The sequence below is a fragment of the Saccopteryx bilineata genome, chromosome 2, assembly GCF_036850765.1.
Source record: "Saccopteryx bilineata isolate mSacBil1 chromosome 2, mSacBil1_pri_phased_curated, whole genome shotgun sequence".
Lineage (NCBI taxonomy): Eukaryota > Metazoa > Chordata > Mammalia > Chiroptera > Emballonuridae > Saccopteryx > Saccopteryx bilineata.
Window position 1 is genome coordinate 188,031,921 of NC_089491.1, and position 19,773 is coordinate 188,051,693.

At 48.3% G+C, this 19,773-nt stretch overlaps 1 protein-coding gene across 4 annotated transcripts in view; it reads right to left on the minus strand.

Annotated features, from left to right (window-relative positions):
* The window catches only part of MTUS2 (microtubule associated scaffold protein 2), an 829,118-nt gene that overhangs the window by 8,662 nt on the left and 800,683 nt on the right, over positions 1–19,773 (minus strand). For all 4 annotated transcript variants that reach the window (XM_066258934.1, XM_066258931.1, XM_066258933.1 and 1 more), the window contains 4 exons: positions 18,486–18,700; positions 7,894–7,999; positions 4,139–4,212; positions 922–1,020 (listed from right to left, as the gene is read on the minus strand). In XM_066258934.1, the coding sequence (XP_066115031.1) occupies positions 922–1,020; positions 4,139–4,212; positions 7,894–7,999; positions 18,486–18,700 (494 nt within the window). The remainder of the gene's footprint in view (positions 1–921; positions 1,021–4,138; positions 4,213–7,893; positions 8,000–18,485; positions 18,701–19,773) is intronic.

Below are 19,773 nucleotides of genomic sequence, written 5' to 3' on the forward strand. Positions count from 1 at the left end.
ATTTCAGATAACTTTTTTAAAGTAAAGGGACATATTTATAATAAGTTCACTTATCTGTAATTCAGATTTGACTGGGTGTAATGTTTTATCTGGCAACCCTACATCAGAGGGAAGGAATTTTGCCAGCTTTTCTAGAAAAATGTCCCTTCATCTTGCTCACTTGGGCTCCAGTGCCTCCATGCCCGCCAGGTGGAGGTGGGCAAGGACAGGGAAGGTGGGTCTGACCAGTGCAAGGGGGCAGGCTGAGCTCATCACAGGAGCTCAGAGACTGTGACTGGGGAGCAGTGTGTGTAAAGCCAGTGACCGGTGGCTGAGGCCAGGCAGGTTCACATTGGATTCGGGTAGACGGTAGAGGAACTGTGGAGCCAGAAAGTGTCAGGCCATTCTTGTTTATTGGAGGCTCGCAGAGACAGGTGAGCAAATAGGCAACAAAAGGAAAAGGGCTAATAAACAAAGGGAAATCTGCTTTTTGGAGTGGAGGGCAAGGGATTAGGAAAACCGCACCTCATGGTGGCGGCTGAGGGAGTCAGGATCACACCTCGCAGTGGTGGGAGAGCAATCTGGGAGAATCGCTATTGAGGAAAAGCAGCCATAGGACACACATGTGGCTTTCTGCCATGGGCTCATGTGCTAATTGTGCACAGTGCTTGCAGCCAGGAAACCAGCGAGCGAGCCTAACACAGCTGTTTTCCCAGAGTGTGCGATGTGGCAGGAATAAGACTGAGGTGGAGGAGCCCACAGCTGTCCTGTCTCAGAAGAGAGGCACTGACATATTTAAAATCCTAGGGAGGCCCCGACTGCTGTCATTTCGTGGCAGGTTAGCACAAGGCCCTGCCCCTGGGGAGGATGCTAAGGCAGCCACATGGCTTCCTGGGCAGAGGCTCCACAGAGCCCCTACTCCCGCCCGGAGAGCCCCACTACCTCCAGCTGCTCCTCAGTGTTTTTCCTCAAAGCCTCCTCGAAGCGTTTGGCTCGGTCCCGCAGAGACTGGCTCTGGAAGGTCAGCGTGTCCACCTGGTCCTGCAAGTAACAACAGCAAGAGTCCAGCTCAGTCCACTGCAGCTGCTACAGCCTGAGAGCTGTGATAAGATGCTCTGTGTAAAACGCCCAGCCCAGGCTGGGGTGTGAATGACAGCGCCATGTCCTGGCCTCCCATAGTGGCAGGGCCTGTCCCCAACTTCTTGTTGCCCCCACCCCATCTTCCCCCAGCTCGCCTGCCAGCTCCCTCTCATTCCAGGGTCACTTCTAGCCTCCACTCGGCCTCCCTGGGGCTCAAGGCTGGTGTGCATGTCCCTGAAGTGAGCTGAGTCTGTGCTCCCTTTTTAGACCATCTGTCCCCTCTGCTCAGACCCTCTGTTTAGACCATGCTCCTGGCTCCTAGGACACACCAGCCACAGGGCCGCCCACTGCATCAGACTGAAGGGAGACAGACTGAGGTGCACATCACCTGTCCCTGGCTCACCTCTGCCTGGCAAACCCAGCAATGACTGATCACCAAAGCTCTCCACCCGTTGAACCATTTCTGTAACATTAGAACCTATGGTCTTCTGACGAAGAGAAATGGGCTCTCCACTCAACACAAGGAGTAGGCCAGGGGTTGGGAACCTATGGCTCATGAGCCAGATGTGGCTCTTTTGATGGCTGCATCTGGCTTGAGGACAAATCTTTAATAAAAAAAATAATAACAAAAATATAAAACATTCTCATGTATTACAATGCATTCATTTCCTACCGCTCATGTTCATGGTTGTGGGTGGCTGGAGCCAATCACAGCTGCCTCTGGGCAACACCAAATTTTTATTGGATAATGCCTAACATACATGGGTCATTGTATGGCTCTCATGGAATTACATTTTAAAATATGTGGCGTTCGTGGCTCTCTCAGCCAAAAAGGTTCCCGACCCCTAAGCTAGGCATTGTAAATTATGCGGTTCTACACAAAATACTGCAATGTATGAAGTGCTTGGTTTCACCGCTTTCTTCACCATAGCAGACGACCTGGTTTGGCAAACCATCCTTGGCAGGTTTCTCATCCTTTATTTTTGTTTGTTCTTTTCCAGTTACTTCCATTTCATTTTTGAGAAACAAAAAACCCCACAATGCCATCAAATGTAAAAACTGGTGCATTCGGCAATGAGATTGTCAGTGGGAGTTTGTAACCGTCAGGGCGTGGCAAGCTTAGGTCAGAGACCTGGGCAGCCCCGCAGGGTGCAGCAGACGGGGCAGTAGCCTTCTAGAACATGACCACCAACATGTCTAGGTCACCACAGAGCTCCTGCACCAACTTTGCCAGTGCCATCAGGGGAAGCATTTCTTTCAAGCCTTTTTCCATTAAAAATCAGAACAGCAAAAAACTGTTCAAATACCACCTAGGATGGACCTCAAATGTCAAACTGTGGTTTTTCTACCTTGTTTACCATGACTCAAAAACAACTCATGGGCACACATGGGTACGTGGCAATCACACAGCACACAGACTGTGGTCCAGTGTGGTTTGGCTCCTATATGTCAAGTAAGCGGTACAAAGACCCAACTGGTGACCTGGCCCAACACTGGACATGTAGGATCTAACCAGTGACATGATAATAATAGTGATGATGATAATAAAATAAACATAACAAGTAATATTGTATGTAACTATTAGAATAGCAATAGCTGCTACTTACCAGCATTTGCCATGAGCCAACCTAGTGCTGCACACTTTACACACATTCCTTCCTTTAATCTGCTTGCTCCTGGAGGAAGTTACTGCTATTGTCACCACTTCACAGACGAGTAAGCTGAGGCTCACAGAGCTTAGGCATTGTCTAAGATTTTAAAGTTGGTAAGTGGGGGTGCCATGGGGATTTAAACCCAAGAGTTCAGATCTCTTACCACCAAGCCTGTTTGTCTAGCTGCCTGTGGCTTGAGGAAGTTGGCTTGAGCAACACCATCCTCCTTGCCCCAAACAACCTCCGTCCCAAATGGATTCTGCTCATGGGGCATCACAGCTAAAATATGTGTGATGACAGGCAGAATGAAGACCCACTCACAGATGAAACAAAACTCTGCCTTCTTTGTGGTTCTGGGCTGGATGGGTTTCTGTCACATCACCGTCTGGCTTTCAATTTCCTGGACTGACTTCCCCAAAGACAGCACGCATAATGGCACAAGAGGTGGGTGCACGAGCAAGGCAGTCTGGGCAAACCTGCCAAGGCTAAGTCACGTGAGGACTGTGTATTGCAAGCTCCTCCGTGGGTTGGTGGTGGGCTCCCTGCAGGCTATATCCATTTAGACAGCCTGTGTTATCATGTGACATTGGTAACTGCACAGTCCTGGGGTCTTTCTGGGCAGGACCACTTCTGTGCAGTGAACTCTGCCTGGGGAAATGAGCCATTGGAGAAGCAAAACCCCTGGCTTTGTGTCAGTCATGGTAACCAAGGGACAGTCACTGTTATTGTCATCACAATGTCCACATGTCAGTGCCCCTGATATTTAAAAAATAATCTTGCTGTGATGAGGATGTCCACAGCTGGGAACAGAATCAGGGCCACCAACTTGACCCTAGCTCCCCAGGCAGCTCCTCCCCGGGGCTGTGGGGTCGTCATCTTTCCACAAAGCAGCTGGCCTGGGTCTCTGGAAGGCCGGAGGCAGGATCCAGCGAACTCCTGTTGGAGGTCAGAAGGATCCAGGCGGCACCCTGGAATCTGAAACTCACATTTTCTGTAGGTCGGCAGTGGAAGGCAGAGGAGCTTCCTTCTTCCCTCCAATCTCCAGGTGATTAAAGTCCTTTTTCCAATTCCCAGGCAGGCCCCATGGCTTCTGCCCTTCACAGCTCTCCTCACTCCACTCCCCAGCCCAGAATGCTCTTCCCCCATCCTCCCCTTCCTCTCACAGCTCAGCGACCCCTCTGGCCACAGCAGGTGGGCAGCAATCTCGGAACTTCCAGAGTGCTTGCCAACGGCAGTATTTACTTGGTACAAGTGTGTATTACCTTTTGTGGCTGTCTGCCACTGTTTGTGTCACACCTCTCTGAGTAGACAGTAAATTCCTTAGGGCAGGAAGAAGTTCCTTCCTAGCACAGGTGCTAGATAAATGACTGTGGACAGGACTAATGGTGCTGCCATGAGTTGGACATCAGAGCTAAGGAGATATTAACCTGTAATGACAGCCGCAGCTTTTCAAAATTGTCTTCCAATTCTTTCTTTTCAAGCTCGTGGGTAGACATCAATTCTAGAGAGAAGACATCAAATTGTTAAGTTGGCCTTTCTTCTGAAAGGGATCAAACGAGACCCTTTTGCCAGACTACATGGAAGACCAGGTGACTAAAGGATAAGGGGACACAGTAGTGTCAAGCCTAAAGAAACCTCTCCATTACTTTGGAGTTGTGTGTGTTGTTATTTAGAAGAGAAAGAAAGTGGAAGGGAATTGGAGAAAGGGAGAGACAATGAGGAAAAGAGTAAATACGGAGAAGCAAACAGTACGTGTGTGCACACGCGCACACACACAAACACACTCTTGTCTATACCCTGCTCTCCCACCATCCTGACCAACTCAGAGTCTCCATCCACAGTCCTCATTGATTCTCCAGGTTTCCTAGTGGTAGAACAACTGGGTGGTCAATATTAAGTCTCCATCTCTTTCTCCTCTCAGGTCACTCTTTCCACCACAAAGCAGCCATCTGGGCTGAAGGAGGGAGGTTTCAGGGTCAGGGGCGCCGCTGGCAGCCACCATGCTGCCTGGGCTCACTGCAGAAGATGGGTGAACAGGGCCAGGGCTGTGTCTGCAGGGCTTCTGAACCATATTCGGAAACCACAGACCTCTAGGATTTGCTTGAGCAAAGAGTTGATAGGAAGACACCCAGGCAGGAGGGAGGACTAATTGGATTGGTTCCTCTTGGAGAGTTTGGAAACATTCTATTCTGTCCAAAATGTCATTCCAGTAATAATTTGCAAATTAGGCAGAAAGAGGTGTCATGTTAGACTTATTAAGCAAAAGGATTCTATTTCCTCCAGATGGGAACAGTCTTATTAGCTGAGTGAAACCCATCTCATTATGACTACACAAGCAATTTGTTTGCATGCTATAACTGGAGGGAGGAAAGGTCTCATTAGTCAGCTCAGGTCACACATGCTTCATACAAAAGTGCACTAGAGACCAACAATTATCATTCTGGCTGGCCAGAGCTGCAATTAGGAAAAAAATTGTGGTTTCCATTGATCCAGATCTTCCAGCTAATGATGCTGAAGGTCTCTCTCTAAGAAATCCAGTTGTTACAGCAGAAATTTTTATTTGGGGAAAAAGTTTGTGCGATTTCATTAACATGAAATGATGTGGCCTTCTGTCTACCTGCCTCTCTCTAAGTGATTCGTTTTAACAGCCATTGCTACTATTATATACATTATATATCATTCAAAGGCCTTGGATGCTAGCATCTAAGCAAGGCTTTGCTAGTAATGAAAACCTACCAGGTCTGTTTATATGAAAATCCAGGAACGAAAGGCAATACTGGCTTCCATTCATAACCCCTGCTCAAAGCATTCTTCTATAGCACAGTAACTGATGGGCCAGAGGGTATTCTCAGATGACCCCAATACCCTAAGATAAGATGGTTGATATCTATTCTGGACATGGTATAAACCATGGCTAATATCTATATACCCATGATGTATTTACTTATTTTAAGGTCATGACACTCTGTCCTATACTCAACCCTGCTTTAAGACAATAGCTCTCAAATTTGCTGCATATTAGAATCACCTGGGGAGCTTTAAAAAATTCCGATGCCTGGGCTGCACCCAGCAATTAAATTTGTAGCTCTGAGGCGGGATTCACTTATCAGTGCTTTTTTAAAAACTCCCTGGTGGTCCCAATGCACAACCCGGAGTGGGGCTTCTGCTGCAGACACCTTTACCACCAGCGTTTCTGCAGAAGAACTAACCTGGCTGTTAGGCTATTTTTATGTAAACAAGATAAAATAACTGGCTGTCAGGTTGGGGTGTTGCAGGGGTTCTGTCTGGTTTCGTTTTTCCATTGATGATTCTCTCTGTTATTCCCATTTATATATTCTATGTAGATATTAACAAGCCCACAAGATGGTTTATACAGGGAGGAGTAGACGTGTGGTGCACATGCTCTTAAACAGCACTTCTTCCAGGTGAGACGATGGGCCTGGGAGCTGGGTCTCATTTTGAAGCACAGTGCACGGGGAGGGTCAGAGGGTCCGAGGGCCCTCCCTGAGGGCACACAGGTGAGCCCAAGTCTCCTTGAGAAGGAATACTAGTGCTTAGGTGCAATCTACAAAATCACATCACTTATTTGAACAGCACTGATACAAATCTACACTCATGTAAAGAGAGTCTAAATTTTTTTATTTCTCTTCTTTATGTTTCATTATGTTCTTTTAAATGTCCCTCTATAGCAGGAGTTAGGAACCTTTTTGGCTGAGAGAGCCGTGAATGCCACATATTTTAAAATGTAATTCCGTGAGAGCCATACAACGTCCCGTGTACGTTACACATTATCCAATAAAAATTTGGTGTTGTCCCGGAGGACAGCTGTGATTGGCTCCAGCCACCTGCAACCATGAACATGAGCGGTAGGAAATGAATGGATTGTAAAACATGAGAATGTTTTATATTTTTAACATTATTATTATTGTTATTAAAGATTTGTCTGTGAGCCAGATGCAGCCATCAAAAGAGCCACATCTGGCTTGCAAGCCATAGGTTCCCAACCCCTGCTCTACAGTATTTGTCTATTTATATATATACATTTTTAAGGCAAAATTGCCTTGCAGACACTGAGTTATGTGGTGGAAAGGCGTGTGGCAAGAACGCTTGTGGCAAAGATGCGCGAATACCCACAACAGGGACTGCCGCCCACCCCCACGCCACGCTGTCAGGGCGCAGGCGCACACCGAAACGTCCTCGTGATGTGCCCCTTCCTGGTGCTGGACCTGGGCTTCTTGCTCACGTCCCAGCAGCAGCTTCCAGAGCTGGCAGGGCTAGTGCTTCCGGGGGCACTGACAGTAGTACCAATCACAGCACAGCAGACTGTGATAAAAAAGATCACATTTAAAAATCATGAAACTTAACTGATATTATTTCTTAAAAAAATTTAAACTTATTAATTAAAAAATTTTAAATCTATTGTCTAAATTTCTGGCTGGAGGGGAAATGGAGGGAGGAAAACTGAAAAATAAGTTGTATATTTAGTTTAAATGCATGTTAAAAGTGTAAAAATTTCAGTCAAAATCTTAGTAGAATTTGTAAATGTTACTGTTGGTTTTGTAGCCTTCACAGAACCCTAAGACCCAAAGATAATTTAAAGTTACCAAAATTATAAGAAGAAGGATTCAGATACTCTACTTAGGCTCCTGGCGAATGTGGTCTATGAGCTCAAGGTGTGAACCCAGGTCCGATCCAATGCCACTGTAGTCCAGACAGTGCCCCCAGTGCGGGGAAGGTGCATCCATGTGGGAAGAGCCATTTTATTTTGTAAGGCCAAGACAGGGCCCAGGGTCTCCATGCCTACTTTACAACAGCAGTTCTCAAGCATGGCTACCCAACAGACTCACCTCAGGGGCTTTTAGACATCTCCATGCCCAGGCTGCATCCCAGGCCCGCTACAGGGCGCCCTGGAGCAGCACTCAGGCTGGCGCCAGCCTCCTGGATAGTGCTCAGGCATTCCAACATCTAGGCAAAGGAGACAGTAACTGCCTCAGAGGAAACTGCTACCTGCATTCTGGCTTTCCATCTTTTCTTTTGCAGCATGGAACACAAAGGACACCCCAGGAGGGGAAGGAAGGAAGGAAGGAAAGTGGAATAAGAGGGCAGGAGGGGCTCTGTAGCAGGAAGGTTAGGCTTCTGTGGCCTCCCCTGCCAGCTACACACAGCTAGGAATGGTTGCTACCTTGGATTTTGTGGTCGTGGTCATCCTGCAGGACTGCGATGGCCACAGTGTGGTTATTTTCCATTTCTAGGAGAGCCGCCTCATGGCTGGCGGTGATATCTTCCACCTGCGGGAGAGTCACAGTTATGGTTATACAGAGCTGGGATGGGTGGCAGTGATATCTTCACTGCATGGAGAACAGAGATGGAATTCAATGAGTAGAAAGGTCAATGTTCCAAAATATCATGGACAAGTCAATCTGCTGAGATGACAGCTGCCCTCATCTCTGTACCAGGGCAGGAGAGCCAGGATTTGATGGTGACGTGGCAGCCCCCGGAGTAAGGCTGTCCACAGGAGGAGAGCAGCTCCCAGTAGCGGATGACTGCCAAGTCCCCTCCTCACCATCCTGGGCCTGGCTTTGGACCATCCGCTTCCCACTCCCGTTCTTTCTCTTCATGGAAAACACTCAATGGGGTAACAAGGAGTAAGAAGAAGGGGACCTCCCTTCTAGGTGGTCTGTTTTGTTTCCCAGCAGCAGGTGGGAACCACATTGCACAAGGTAAACTGTGGGCACTAACATATATTAAGTGACCTGCTATCAGTTACTCCACTTAACCATCTTGGCAACATTATAAAGTAAATATTTATGCCCTTCTTACAGGACACCGAGGCTTACCAAGGTTTGAAATGCTTTGCCCAAGGCCTAGTAAGGGGCAGAACCAGCAGTCGGCCCAGGTCTGTCTGACACTAAAGGTGAAGCTCCCTCAAGCACACCCCTCCTGCTTTCCTAGCAGGACCAGGAACTGGGGCCTTAGGAACCTCTCACGAAGGCCACGGCAGCTGTGCAGCACAGACCTGTGTGCTCACTGCCGTCAGCGTTAGGTGCACCAGGCTGCTCCTGGTTGGGCTGCCGCTTGTCTGGCTGTGGGCCATTTCCAGTTCGACCACAAGAAACACAGCCAGCCTGTGATGACCTGTTTTCACCTTTCACAATGTGCACTGTTTTTGTTCTTTTGTTGTTGTGGCTGTAGTTTTAACTTCAGATGTAAGGCTTACAGGAATAATTGCATAAAATGACCTTGCCTTATGCTAGCAAACCAGAATGATGTTTTTCCAAATTCTTTGTTGGTGATCATTGCAAAAAATACTACTGTACATTGCAACACAGCACACATACACACAAAAATTACAGTGTCACAGAACAATATTTTCCCCTCCTACTTGCAATAATCTGGTTTTTAAATTTTTATTCTATTTTACTTTATTTCAAAATGTTTGTAGACCTATTAACGTTTCAAAACCTGGCATCTGAAAAACAGTAAAGCAGGAAGTGTTCAGGTCCTGAAGCTCCTTGGTGGCCAGTTGAACATACTACTTTTAGCTGGTCACAGTCAGCCACTGCTCAGGGTCCTTGTTTCCAGGAGATAATTGGCAGGCGGACCTCTGATCTGGCAGGAGGGAGGGCAACCCTCAGGAAAGTAAGCCCTCTGGTGGAGTAGATGCAGGGGAGTATTTTTTTTTCTTTTTTTTCTGAAGCTGGAAACGGGGAGAGACAATCAGACAGACTCCCGCATGCGCCCGACAGGGATCCACCCGGCACGCCCACCAGGGGCAACGCTCTGCCCACCAGGGGGCGATGCTTTGCCCCTCTGGGGCTTCGCTCTGCCGCAACCAGAGCCACTCTAGCGCCTGGGGCAGAGGCCAAGGAGCCATCCCCAGCGCCCGGGCCATCTTTGCTCCAATGGAGCCTCGGCTATGGGAGGGGAAGAGAGAGACAGAGAGGAAGGAGGGGGGGTGGAGAAGCAAATGGGCGCTTCTATGTGCCCTGGCCGGGAATCGAACCCGGGTCCCCCGCACGCCAGGCCGACGCTCTACCGCTGAGCCAACCGGCCAGGGCCGCAGGGGAGTATTTTTATCTTAAGATAGGGTAGATTTTTGTTCTGGGTACTCTCATGATATGAAACACTTGCTTGCCTTTCTCTCCTAAGGTAAGTGCGACTTCCATCCATGAAAACAAATATCACAGGAAAAGCCAACAGTGAGGTCCACAGCGTTAAGGCCACTGCATCGCAGTTTGAAGAAGAACGTGCAGCGATGACTCCCTTTTACTCACTGGCCATTCTTGACTGCACAGTGTTTTATGTAAGCCTCAGAGCTATGGCCCCATTCAGCAGAAAAGCCGATCACCACAGTACCTACTTGTCCAATTCTTGTTTATGTGATGTTTTATAGCATCTTTGTCTGAGGCATTTCAGTCTCTTAAAAAAATAAATCACTTGTTTAAAAATGGAAATATATTTTGTTTCTGCTTCATTACTGATGTCAGCTGAGCTGAGAGCAACCTGTCTGTAGACACAGGCACCCATACAGTATCTGGATATTTGTTACCCAAGTCAGTCTAAAGAAAACTCTTTGATCAGTCCTTGGTGTGATCCTACTTACTGGGCTCTTACACAAATTTCCATGTTCCAGGAGTCTCGTGCTCCCGGTGGTGAAGGCACCCTGACTGATAATACCACCATGTTGTGTCTGAAGTTAAGTGGATGTCCCTCTCATTTGCAGGGAGGCAGGTGTTTGATTTGGTGGTGATACAATACCATGCTCAATATAGTAAGCATGATATAAGGGCATTAAGCCCTTCAGAGGTGCTTTTATGAATGAAATGCTGATCCCCTAACTCTGAAAGGCTGTAGGCACTAAAAGAAAGCCCATGCAAGCCGATGAGCCAGGATTTGGGCACAAGAATCCTTCCTTAGCCCTGGCCAGTTGGCTCAGTGGATACAGCATTGGCCTGGTGTGTGGATGTGCTGGGTTTGATCCCTGGTCAGGGCACACAGAAAAAGTGACCATGTACTTCTCTCCCCTCCCTCTCCTGCTTCTCTGCCTCTTCCCCTCCTGCAGCCAGTGGCTCGATTGGTCCTAGTGTGGGCGTTGGGCACTGAGGATAGCTTGGTACTTGAGCACTGGCCCCAGATGGGGTTGCTGAGTGAATACTGGTCAGGTCACATGCAGAAGACTATCTCACTATCTCCCCACCTCTCAAAAAAAAAAAAAAAAAAAAAAAAGAGTCCTTCCTTTTCAGTAATTAGAGTTTTTATACACCTTTATGGTTTTTAAAGAATGACCCCTCCATGGGGAAGGGGCTTTCTACTATTGGCCATCTTTTCTTGTTATAGTATTAGTCTAATACCTGCCCCTCCCATGGCTCCTTCCCTGTTGGGACTTGTGGGTCAGCTTGGCTGAACAACAGAAGAGCAAAGGATTGTACAGCCACCCTCTCAGATGACTAAGGGACAGCTGTGGGCTTCCATCACTCAGTCATTAGCAAAACACCATTATCTGAGGCCTTGGTGATTCACGAGAGACAACTTACATTTAGAATGAAGATGCATGTGCTTTGTATCATCTCGGCTTTACTCACTAAACCCAAACCAGATTAAACTCCCATCAACCCCCATCCCAGACACAGAGCAGCGCCCATGTTTACTCTCCCCAGGGCTCTCTTACTGACTCCCCTCCCCTCCTTCCCCCTCCCCTCCCCTCCCCTCCCCTTCCCCCTCACAGTGGCCTGGGTACCTAGCACCTCAGAGTGGGCAGCCAGCCACCCAGAGTGCCCGGTCCCACTTCATCTTATTCCTGCTTGTGCCTTCTGCCCTTTCTGCAGTCTACCACATGGGTAGGTGTTCACTTCCCCCAGGGTACTGAGACTTGGGGCTGTGCTGGGAGACCGAGGGTCCCCCAAGACCTCATTCTGTCTGATTAGAGCAAGTGTGGTTTCTGCTGGTAGCAGCTGTGTGCCTGCTGCACAGGAGAGCTAAGGAGATGCAACCCAGATGATGAACGAGCGGCCCCTACACGTTCTGATGGTGCAACACAAGGACGCTGAGCCTGCCAGTCAGTCTGAACGTTGATTTCCTGCAGAAATGGGGGGGGGATGCCTTGAATTGGAGACAAAACAAATGCAAATGACCAAGAAGGATCCCTGCTGCCTTTGGTGGGAAGGGAAGGCACCTCTACTCAGACTTTATTGAATAGAATCCACAATGGCTTCAGGGCCAGATCAGGGAGGAAGACCATAGGGTTAGGGAGGAATGGGGTCAAAGGTCACAGATCACTGAATGTCAGGATCGGTGGCTAAATATCTTTGGGGTACAGTCAGAGGCAGCCCAGAGAGGGGAACTGGAAGGCACTGTGTTGGGCAAAAGGGAAAAGCCCTGTGTTTACAGTAAAAACCCATTCTGTGTGCTTTGAGATGGGGAAGTCTGCCAACTCTATTAATGCATGTCTAGCTAAGGCAGGGGTTGGGAACCTTTTTGGCTGAGAGAGCCATGAACGCCACATATTTTAAAATGTAATTCCGTGAGAGCCATACAATGTGTTTAACACTAAATACAAGTAACTGTGTGCATTTTATGTAAGACCAACACTTTTAAAGTACAATAAGTCTCTGAATTCTTTTTAATAATGTTGTTATGCTGTTGCTAACCAATGATGAATAAAGTACTTCTTACCATTAATGTGACTTCTGGTGCTGCATGGTTTTACTGATGGCTTTGTAGTCTGGTTGATACGTGGTGAGGTTAAGCTTCATGCAGGCGTTGAGACTTCTGTTAAACGTGATCATAGGTTGGTCTTAATGTTCTTTAGATGTGAGAAAGACTACTCACATGCATACGTAGAGCTAAACATTGTCAGTACAGCCATACTCACATGCTACAGTGTGTGGTATGTGACAGGAAGCGCGTTCCAAGTTTTGATAATCAGCTGGTCTGCGGGTTGAAGTTTTTTCATTTCTCCCCACTTGTATTTGCTCACCAACTCTACTTGCTGTCGTGCAAGTCTTTCCAAATCTTCATTAAGTGACTTGAACTTATTCACCTACATGCCTGAGGCCTTCAGGTCAGCAGCTTGTAGCTCAAAATCTCTGATGGAGACACTGGGGATGTAACTCAGGTCAGTGCTGTCCACTGCACACTCATGTGATTGGGTGATGAACTTAAAAAGACGAGTGTGCTCACGAAATTCTCCAAACGTGCTTTGAATGACTGCAGGAGATTAGATGTGAAGCTCGTTAGCTGCTGGAAATCAAGATGTTGAGCAGGGTCACTTGCTGTGCATGCATCTTTAAACTCTCCCAGTTTTTCAAAGTGTAGTAAATGACCTGTTTCAATGTCTGTGATGAAGAGTTTCAGCTTGTTTTCAAATGCAAACACTGCTTGTTGAAGGAATAAGACTGTATTTTCAACACCTTGCATTTTCACATTGAGCTGGTTCAGATGTTCAGTCATGTACACGAGATAGTAGAACTTCAGGAGCCACTCAGTGTTAGCTAACTCAGGATGCTTGGTGTTTTTCATTTCAAGAAAAGTCCGGATTTTGCTCAGACAAGCTGCACCTTCCCTCTTGACAAACAACGCACATTGCTGTGCAGAAGCAGACCAGGATAATTATTCCCAACTTCATCCAGAGTGTTTTAAACTGGCGATCATTTAAAGCTCGGCAACAATAAAGTTGACCACCCAAATGACCAGCGACATCCCCTCACCAAGCTGCTCACCACACATTTGAGCACAAAGTGCCTCCTGATGCAGCGAAAACTTAGGATGGGTCTCTTTTCATGTTCATGAAGAAACGCTACGAATCCTCTGTTTTTCCCCACCGTGCACGGAGCACCATCAGTACACATCAAAATAAATTTATCCATCGGTAGATATTTTTCTTTAGTGAACTCAATGAAAGATTTGAATAAATCCTCCCCTCTTGTTGTCTCTTTCATAGGCAAAACAGTAAGACTTTCCTCACGTAGTGTGTCACCAACAGCATACCTTGCAATCACACTGAACTGGGATAAATGGCCTATATCTGTTGACTCATCCAAAGCGAGAGAAAAGAATGGTGCTGCATTTATGTCCTTCACTTGTGTTGCCTCAATTTGATTTGCCATCATGATGGTACTATCGTGAACAGTTCTTGCCGACAGAGGCATGTCTTTTATTCATTTGATTATCTTGTCTTTATCCGAAAAGTCATCAAAAAGTTCATTGGCAACATCAAGCATGAATGTTTTGGCATACTCCCCATCTGTGAATGGCTTTCCATTTCTCAGAATTGCTAAAGCACCAGCAAAGCTAGCCGATTTCCAGTCACCTTGTTGGGTCCCAAACACGAAGTTGCTGCTGACTAGCTTACACTCTGCACAGTAGATCTTGACATACTTTCTTCCTGCTGTCCCCCACTGGATATTTTGATGCAAATGCAGTATGATGTGTGTCAAAGTGCCACTTTATATTTGACCATTTCATCGATGCAATTTTATCATTGCTATTAGACACACTGTAGAACCTGCTCTCTCCACAAGGGCGAATTCCTCTGTCCATTCCTGCTGAAAAGTATGATACTCCTCATCTTTTTTTCTTTTAGCCATCTTCTTTGTCAAAAGGGTTTCTGCAATTAGCTAGCTGACTACTTGATTAAAATGAGGGAAGTTTTCTTCCTGACCTCACAAAACCCGTATACATTACGCATTATCCAATAAAAATTTCGTGTTGTTCTGGAGGACAGCTGTGACTGGCTCCAGCCACTCACAACCATGAACATGAGCGGTAAGAAATGAATGGAGGCCCTGGCCGGTTGGCTCAGCGGTAGAGCGTCGGCCTAGCGTGCGGAGGACCCGGGTTCGATTCCCGGCCAGGGCACATAGGAGAAGCGCCCATTTGCTTCTCCACCCCTCCGCCGCGCCTTCCTCTCTGTCTCTCTCTTCCCCTCCCGCAGCCAAGGCTCCATTGGAGCAAAAGATGGCCCGGGCGCTGGGGATGGCTCTGTGGCCTCTGCCCCAGGCGCTAGAGTGGCTCTGGTCGCAATATGGCGACACCCAGGAGGGTGGCGACACCCAGGAGGGTCGCAACATGGCGACGCCCAGGATGGGCAGAGCATCGCCCCCTGGTGGGCAGAGCGTCGCCCCCTGGTGGGCGTGCCGGGTGGATCCCGGTCGGGCGCATGCGGGAGTCTGTCTGACTGTCTCTCCCTGTTTCCAGCTTCAGAAAAATGAAAAAAAAAAAAAAAAAAAAAAAGAAATGAATGGATTGTAATACATGAGAATTTTTTATATTTTAATGTTATTTTTTTATTAAAGATTTGTCTGCAAGCCAGATGCAGCCATCAAAAGAGCCACACCTGGCTCACAAGCCGTAGGTTCCCAACCCCTGAGCTAAGGCCTGAGTGCTAATTTTGATTAAACACCTTATAGTCATACTTTTGAAATAAAAGTCAGCTCCCATCTTTAAAGGCACGTAAGGAAGCCAGGAGGCCAGGCCACACTGTTTGCTCATGCCCCAGGACAGAAGAGCGAGGCCCTGCATCTGGGGACTCTGCAGTTCTGGGCTCTGGGGCACACTAACAAGAGACCCAGTGCCTGACCCTGACAGCGATTCTGATTCAATTGGCGTGGGGTGAGGATGAGGAGGGTGTCTTTTACACATTTCCTGAGAGATTTCCATGTGTAGGCAGAGGGAGACAGTCTCTGCCCCTGCAGGTGGGCAGGCAGCTGGCTTTGTCATGACAAAGGCCACAGTACAGCCAGAGGTGAGTGCGCCTCAGCGCACTTTACTCCCACTCTGAGTAAAGCCTCAGGAACTGCAGTGCTGCTGGGGCCACGGGGGACAAGGAGAGGCCGGCGCGGAGCCTAACTTCTGACAGAGACGCCATTACACATTGAGTCTGCAAGTGCAATGATCCCTGATAAGGAAACCCTAGTGTGGACAGTCCACCTGGATAGCTGAAAGCACAGACCACACAAATCTCCTGCACTAAAGCAGAAGAGCACTGATTCTACTGGAAGCTAAAACCCTGAGTGAGTGTACTGCTTTTCTCTCTCACTGCCTGTGTGCTTTCTGTTAGACACGCTAATGTTCAGCCTACCAGCCAACGTCCAGTAGCAAGGACAAAACCAGGGGCTGGAATAATTCACACATGTAAGTCATCCATCTCCTCAAACCAGTGGGTGTCTATAGGCAGGGTTTACACAGACCTTCAGTACCCAGATGTTAGTTCTACCATAAAGTGTTTCCTAGCCTTGCAGAGAGAACTAAACTCTCAATTTCTAAACACATCATCTGTGCTTCTCACCTAGTACCACAAGCTCTTGGGCACTTCCTCAGAACGTGCCCTGGTTATCACCCGAGGCATGGACCAAGCAAGCCCACGGTTTATAACCCTTTGTGTCTCTGGCAGGGCCCTGATATGGTGCCTTGTATACGGTAAGCATTCCCTCAATACTCCTGGCATGGGTGAACAGATAATTGGGTGAATCACGTTAGTGGTTGTACAGGATCAGGAAGAACAGAACTCTGAGCCCTCAGAGGACACAGCTCTTTTCCTGTCTGCACAGGCAGCTTCTGTAACTCATTCAAAGTCGGGAGTCTTTCCTTCAATCCTGCCTGGCACAAAACCTCTAATATGCTGCTGTGTCCCAGCTTAGAGGCGAGGTGAGGGTTCATTTCCCAGCCGTGCTTCTGTGCCCACAATACTGAGGGAGATGTTCCACCCTGGGCCCTGACCCACTGGTGGATGGGCTCTCTCCAGCAGTGGCCTCAGCTCTGTGGTTTCCATATGTGGCACCCGCCTGGGAACCTTTGTTCAGAGGGTGCCTCAAAGCACGTTTCCCTGCCTGGCAGCACCTCCTGCCCTCCCGCCCCACCTCCTGGCACATTTTCAACCAACATAGAACTTCAGACCAGAAATCTTTTAGTGAATAATGGTATAAACATGTTCTCTGTGTTAAAACTGGGAAGTGAATGGCTCAGGGTGACTGAGGCACAGAACAGGCTGATGCTGGCACCACCAGCTTTGGGATGTCTCAGGGGCCGTGCTAACACTGCACACAACCGCAAGGTCAGACATTCGCTTACAGGAGTCACGCCCTGCGAGCTGAGCTTAGGAGACGAGATGCTGGAGGTTCCATTTCTAATATTAGCACCAGGTGTAACTTTAGTAGCTGTAACCTATTCCATTTCCTGGTCTCTAAGTCTAAATGACTTCAAGCAGGCAGGTGTGTCTGGTTTCCACAGGCCTCTAGAAAAGGAGACACTGAATGGAATAAAATGCGTCAAGTAGGAGATTTTTATTTACAGCAACAGCACTTATTATTACTCTGACATTCTCCTTCTGCCCCTAGGAGTCACAAGTATCTAGGGACCGTCATTATCCAGGGTCTGTATTTGAAAGCAGCCTGAGGACAGTAGCCCACGTGTTCATGGTCGTGAACGGCCACTAGCAAGTTTAGAGTGCTCTCTGAAATGCCGGTTTCTCTTAGGAATGTCATACGCAGAGCATGAGGAACAACGTACCACCTAGAAGGTGGGGTTGAGGCAACGGCAGGTTGCGGACTTAGAAGAGAAAAGAAAGGAGCAGAACTCGCTCTTGCGGAAGCAGACTTGGATCACTGTCTCCCACAGCAGCCAGCCACAGCAATGATGGACAAGGCCATTCCGGCTAGAACTGGCCTCTCTAGTAAGGCTATGGGCCAGCTGGCGGCACCCACGTATTATTTGGCACGTTCATACTGCTGGCCCAACCCAGGCAGCCCATTCAGGTACCAACACCCCAGCAGCAAGCCTGGCAGACAGCTCCAACCTCTGCAGCCATACTGCACTCAACTGGGGCCTCCCATAACCCGCTCTGTGAATCCTGGCCAGTTAAATGACCTCCGGGTCTCTGTCTTGTCACTGTAAATGGAGGATACCAATGACACCTACCTTGTAGGGTGATTGTGAGGATGAGGTGAGTTAGTACAGGTAAGGGTTAAGAGCAGTGCCTACCTTATCGTGCTACCCTCAAGAAACAGCAGATGACAAATAGGGTACAAATGTGAAATTTATAATATTTTAAGTAGTGGTAGTGTTGAGGAAAAACTACAGCAGGAAGGAGAACAGGCAGGGGGTGGGGTGGGGAGGGGTAGTAATCTGAGATGAAGAAAGCCTCTCTGAGAAACAGACTTTTGAGAAACCTCTGGAAAGGAGGGGCAGAGGGAGCACTGGAGCATCCAGACCAGTGGTCATCAGCCTGGTCCCTACCGCCCACTAGTGAGTGCTCCAGCTTTCATGGTGGGTGGTAGTGGAGCAACCAAAGTATAAATAAAAAGATAGATTTAACTATAGTAAGTTGTTTTATAAAAATTTATTCTGCCAAACATAACAAAAATCCGACGTAAAGTACTTGGTAAGTAATTATTATTATATGCTTTAACTTGCTGTAACTCTGCTTTATAAATTTTATAAAGTAAAGTTACTTTCCTACTTTATAAATCACCATTACTGTGGAACCAGTAGGCAGTTAGAAAATATTACTACTAACAGAGACACAAAAGTGGGCAGTAGGTATAAAAAGGTTGACTACCCCTGCTCTAGAGGCAGAGCATTCCAGGCTGGCAGTGGGACTGAGCTGGCAGGACAAGGAAAGGGAGGCCAGGTGGGCTGGAGCGGAGGGAAGGAGGCAACAGAAGAAAGAAATGAAGTCAGAGAGGAAACTTCACAAGAAGCTCACCTATGAACAGGACTTCTGGCTCAAGCAGCGTTACTCGCTGCCACCGTCCACCTGCCTGCAGAGTGCACACTGACCTGCTCCTGGTGATGACACCGGATCCGCAGCAGCTGGGCGCTGTGCTCCTCCTGAAGCCGCATCATCTCTGCCTGGAACTGTAGCTGCAGCCGCCCCTGTAGGTCCTGGAGTTCGGCCCGCTGCTGCCAGCTCAGCTTCCTCACCTCGTCTTCAAACCGCCTCTCCAGCTCCTCCTTTTCCTTCTGCAGCTTCTCACACTTGGCTGCATTGAAGGCTGGAGACAGAACAGCAGCTTTGTAAAAACTGGGAGGAAGTACCCAAAGGCCTCAACTTCCAAGGGTAGGGCATCAAAGTTAACGTCACAAGCCGGGGAAGACCCTCTTGCTTTAGAAGAGCCTCACAGTTTGTAAAGGGCTTTCCCTTCTACCACAGTGAATATCGAGGGGAAGCCCATGGCCACCTGCTGCTCAGAGAAAGAGCAGCAAAGGCAAAGTGGGGTTTTCTGACCGCCAGCCCCACGGTCCTGCAGCTAGAGTGGGGCTCCTGTGAGGGCCCACGGACCACAGGCACCAAAAGTACCGGGCATCTGTTCAGCAGACACTTTCCTAGGTGCACGCTGGGTGGCTCAGAGCCCTGGGGCAGCAGCCCAGGACAGAAACGTTTCACAAGGTCCTCGGTGACACCCCTGCCTGGGATTGAGACCTGTGCAATTCTGGGAGCTGGGCCTGGGCAGGGGAGGCACCAGGCTGAAGGCGGTTCTCTGCAGGCTGAAATGCTCCACTGGACAGTGGCAGAGAAAGTCCGCACTTCCTGTCAGGGGAAGAGGCTGTCCAGTAACCATACAATACCCCATGCATAGGCACACCACCCTGTTCCTGTCTTGGTTTGCTTTCCAAGCTGCCAGCAGGGGATGAGCCAATGACAGCAGCCTGCTGACCCACCTAAGTCCCTGTGCCTCCCCTGGGAGGAGAGAAGCATCTCAATAACCTGCGAGGTTTGGTCCATGATGCTGCTGCCACACACGCGGCACAGATGTCCAGGCGCAGGCACACATCATTTACTGTCCACAGATGGTGCTGCCATGCCCTTGCTCTGTGCATGTGCTGGGGAGACACACTCACTTTAAAATCGAGTGAGCAGGTATATGGGATGGCTCATGATAATCTACACCCAAGGGCTGCTTGGTCCCCATCAGAAATATACATGCAAGGTAGTTCAATAGCCTTGGAAACCCCTGATCAGAAGCCTGCCCTAATGAAGAGCTAATTCAGGGCCTTCTTTGTCATATTCAGCTCTAAAAGAGTTTGTTAATTAGCATGAAGGAAGTTTCAAAGTATTTACCCCCTG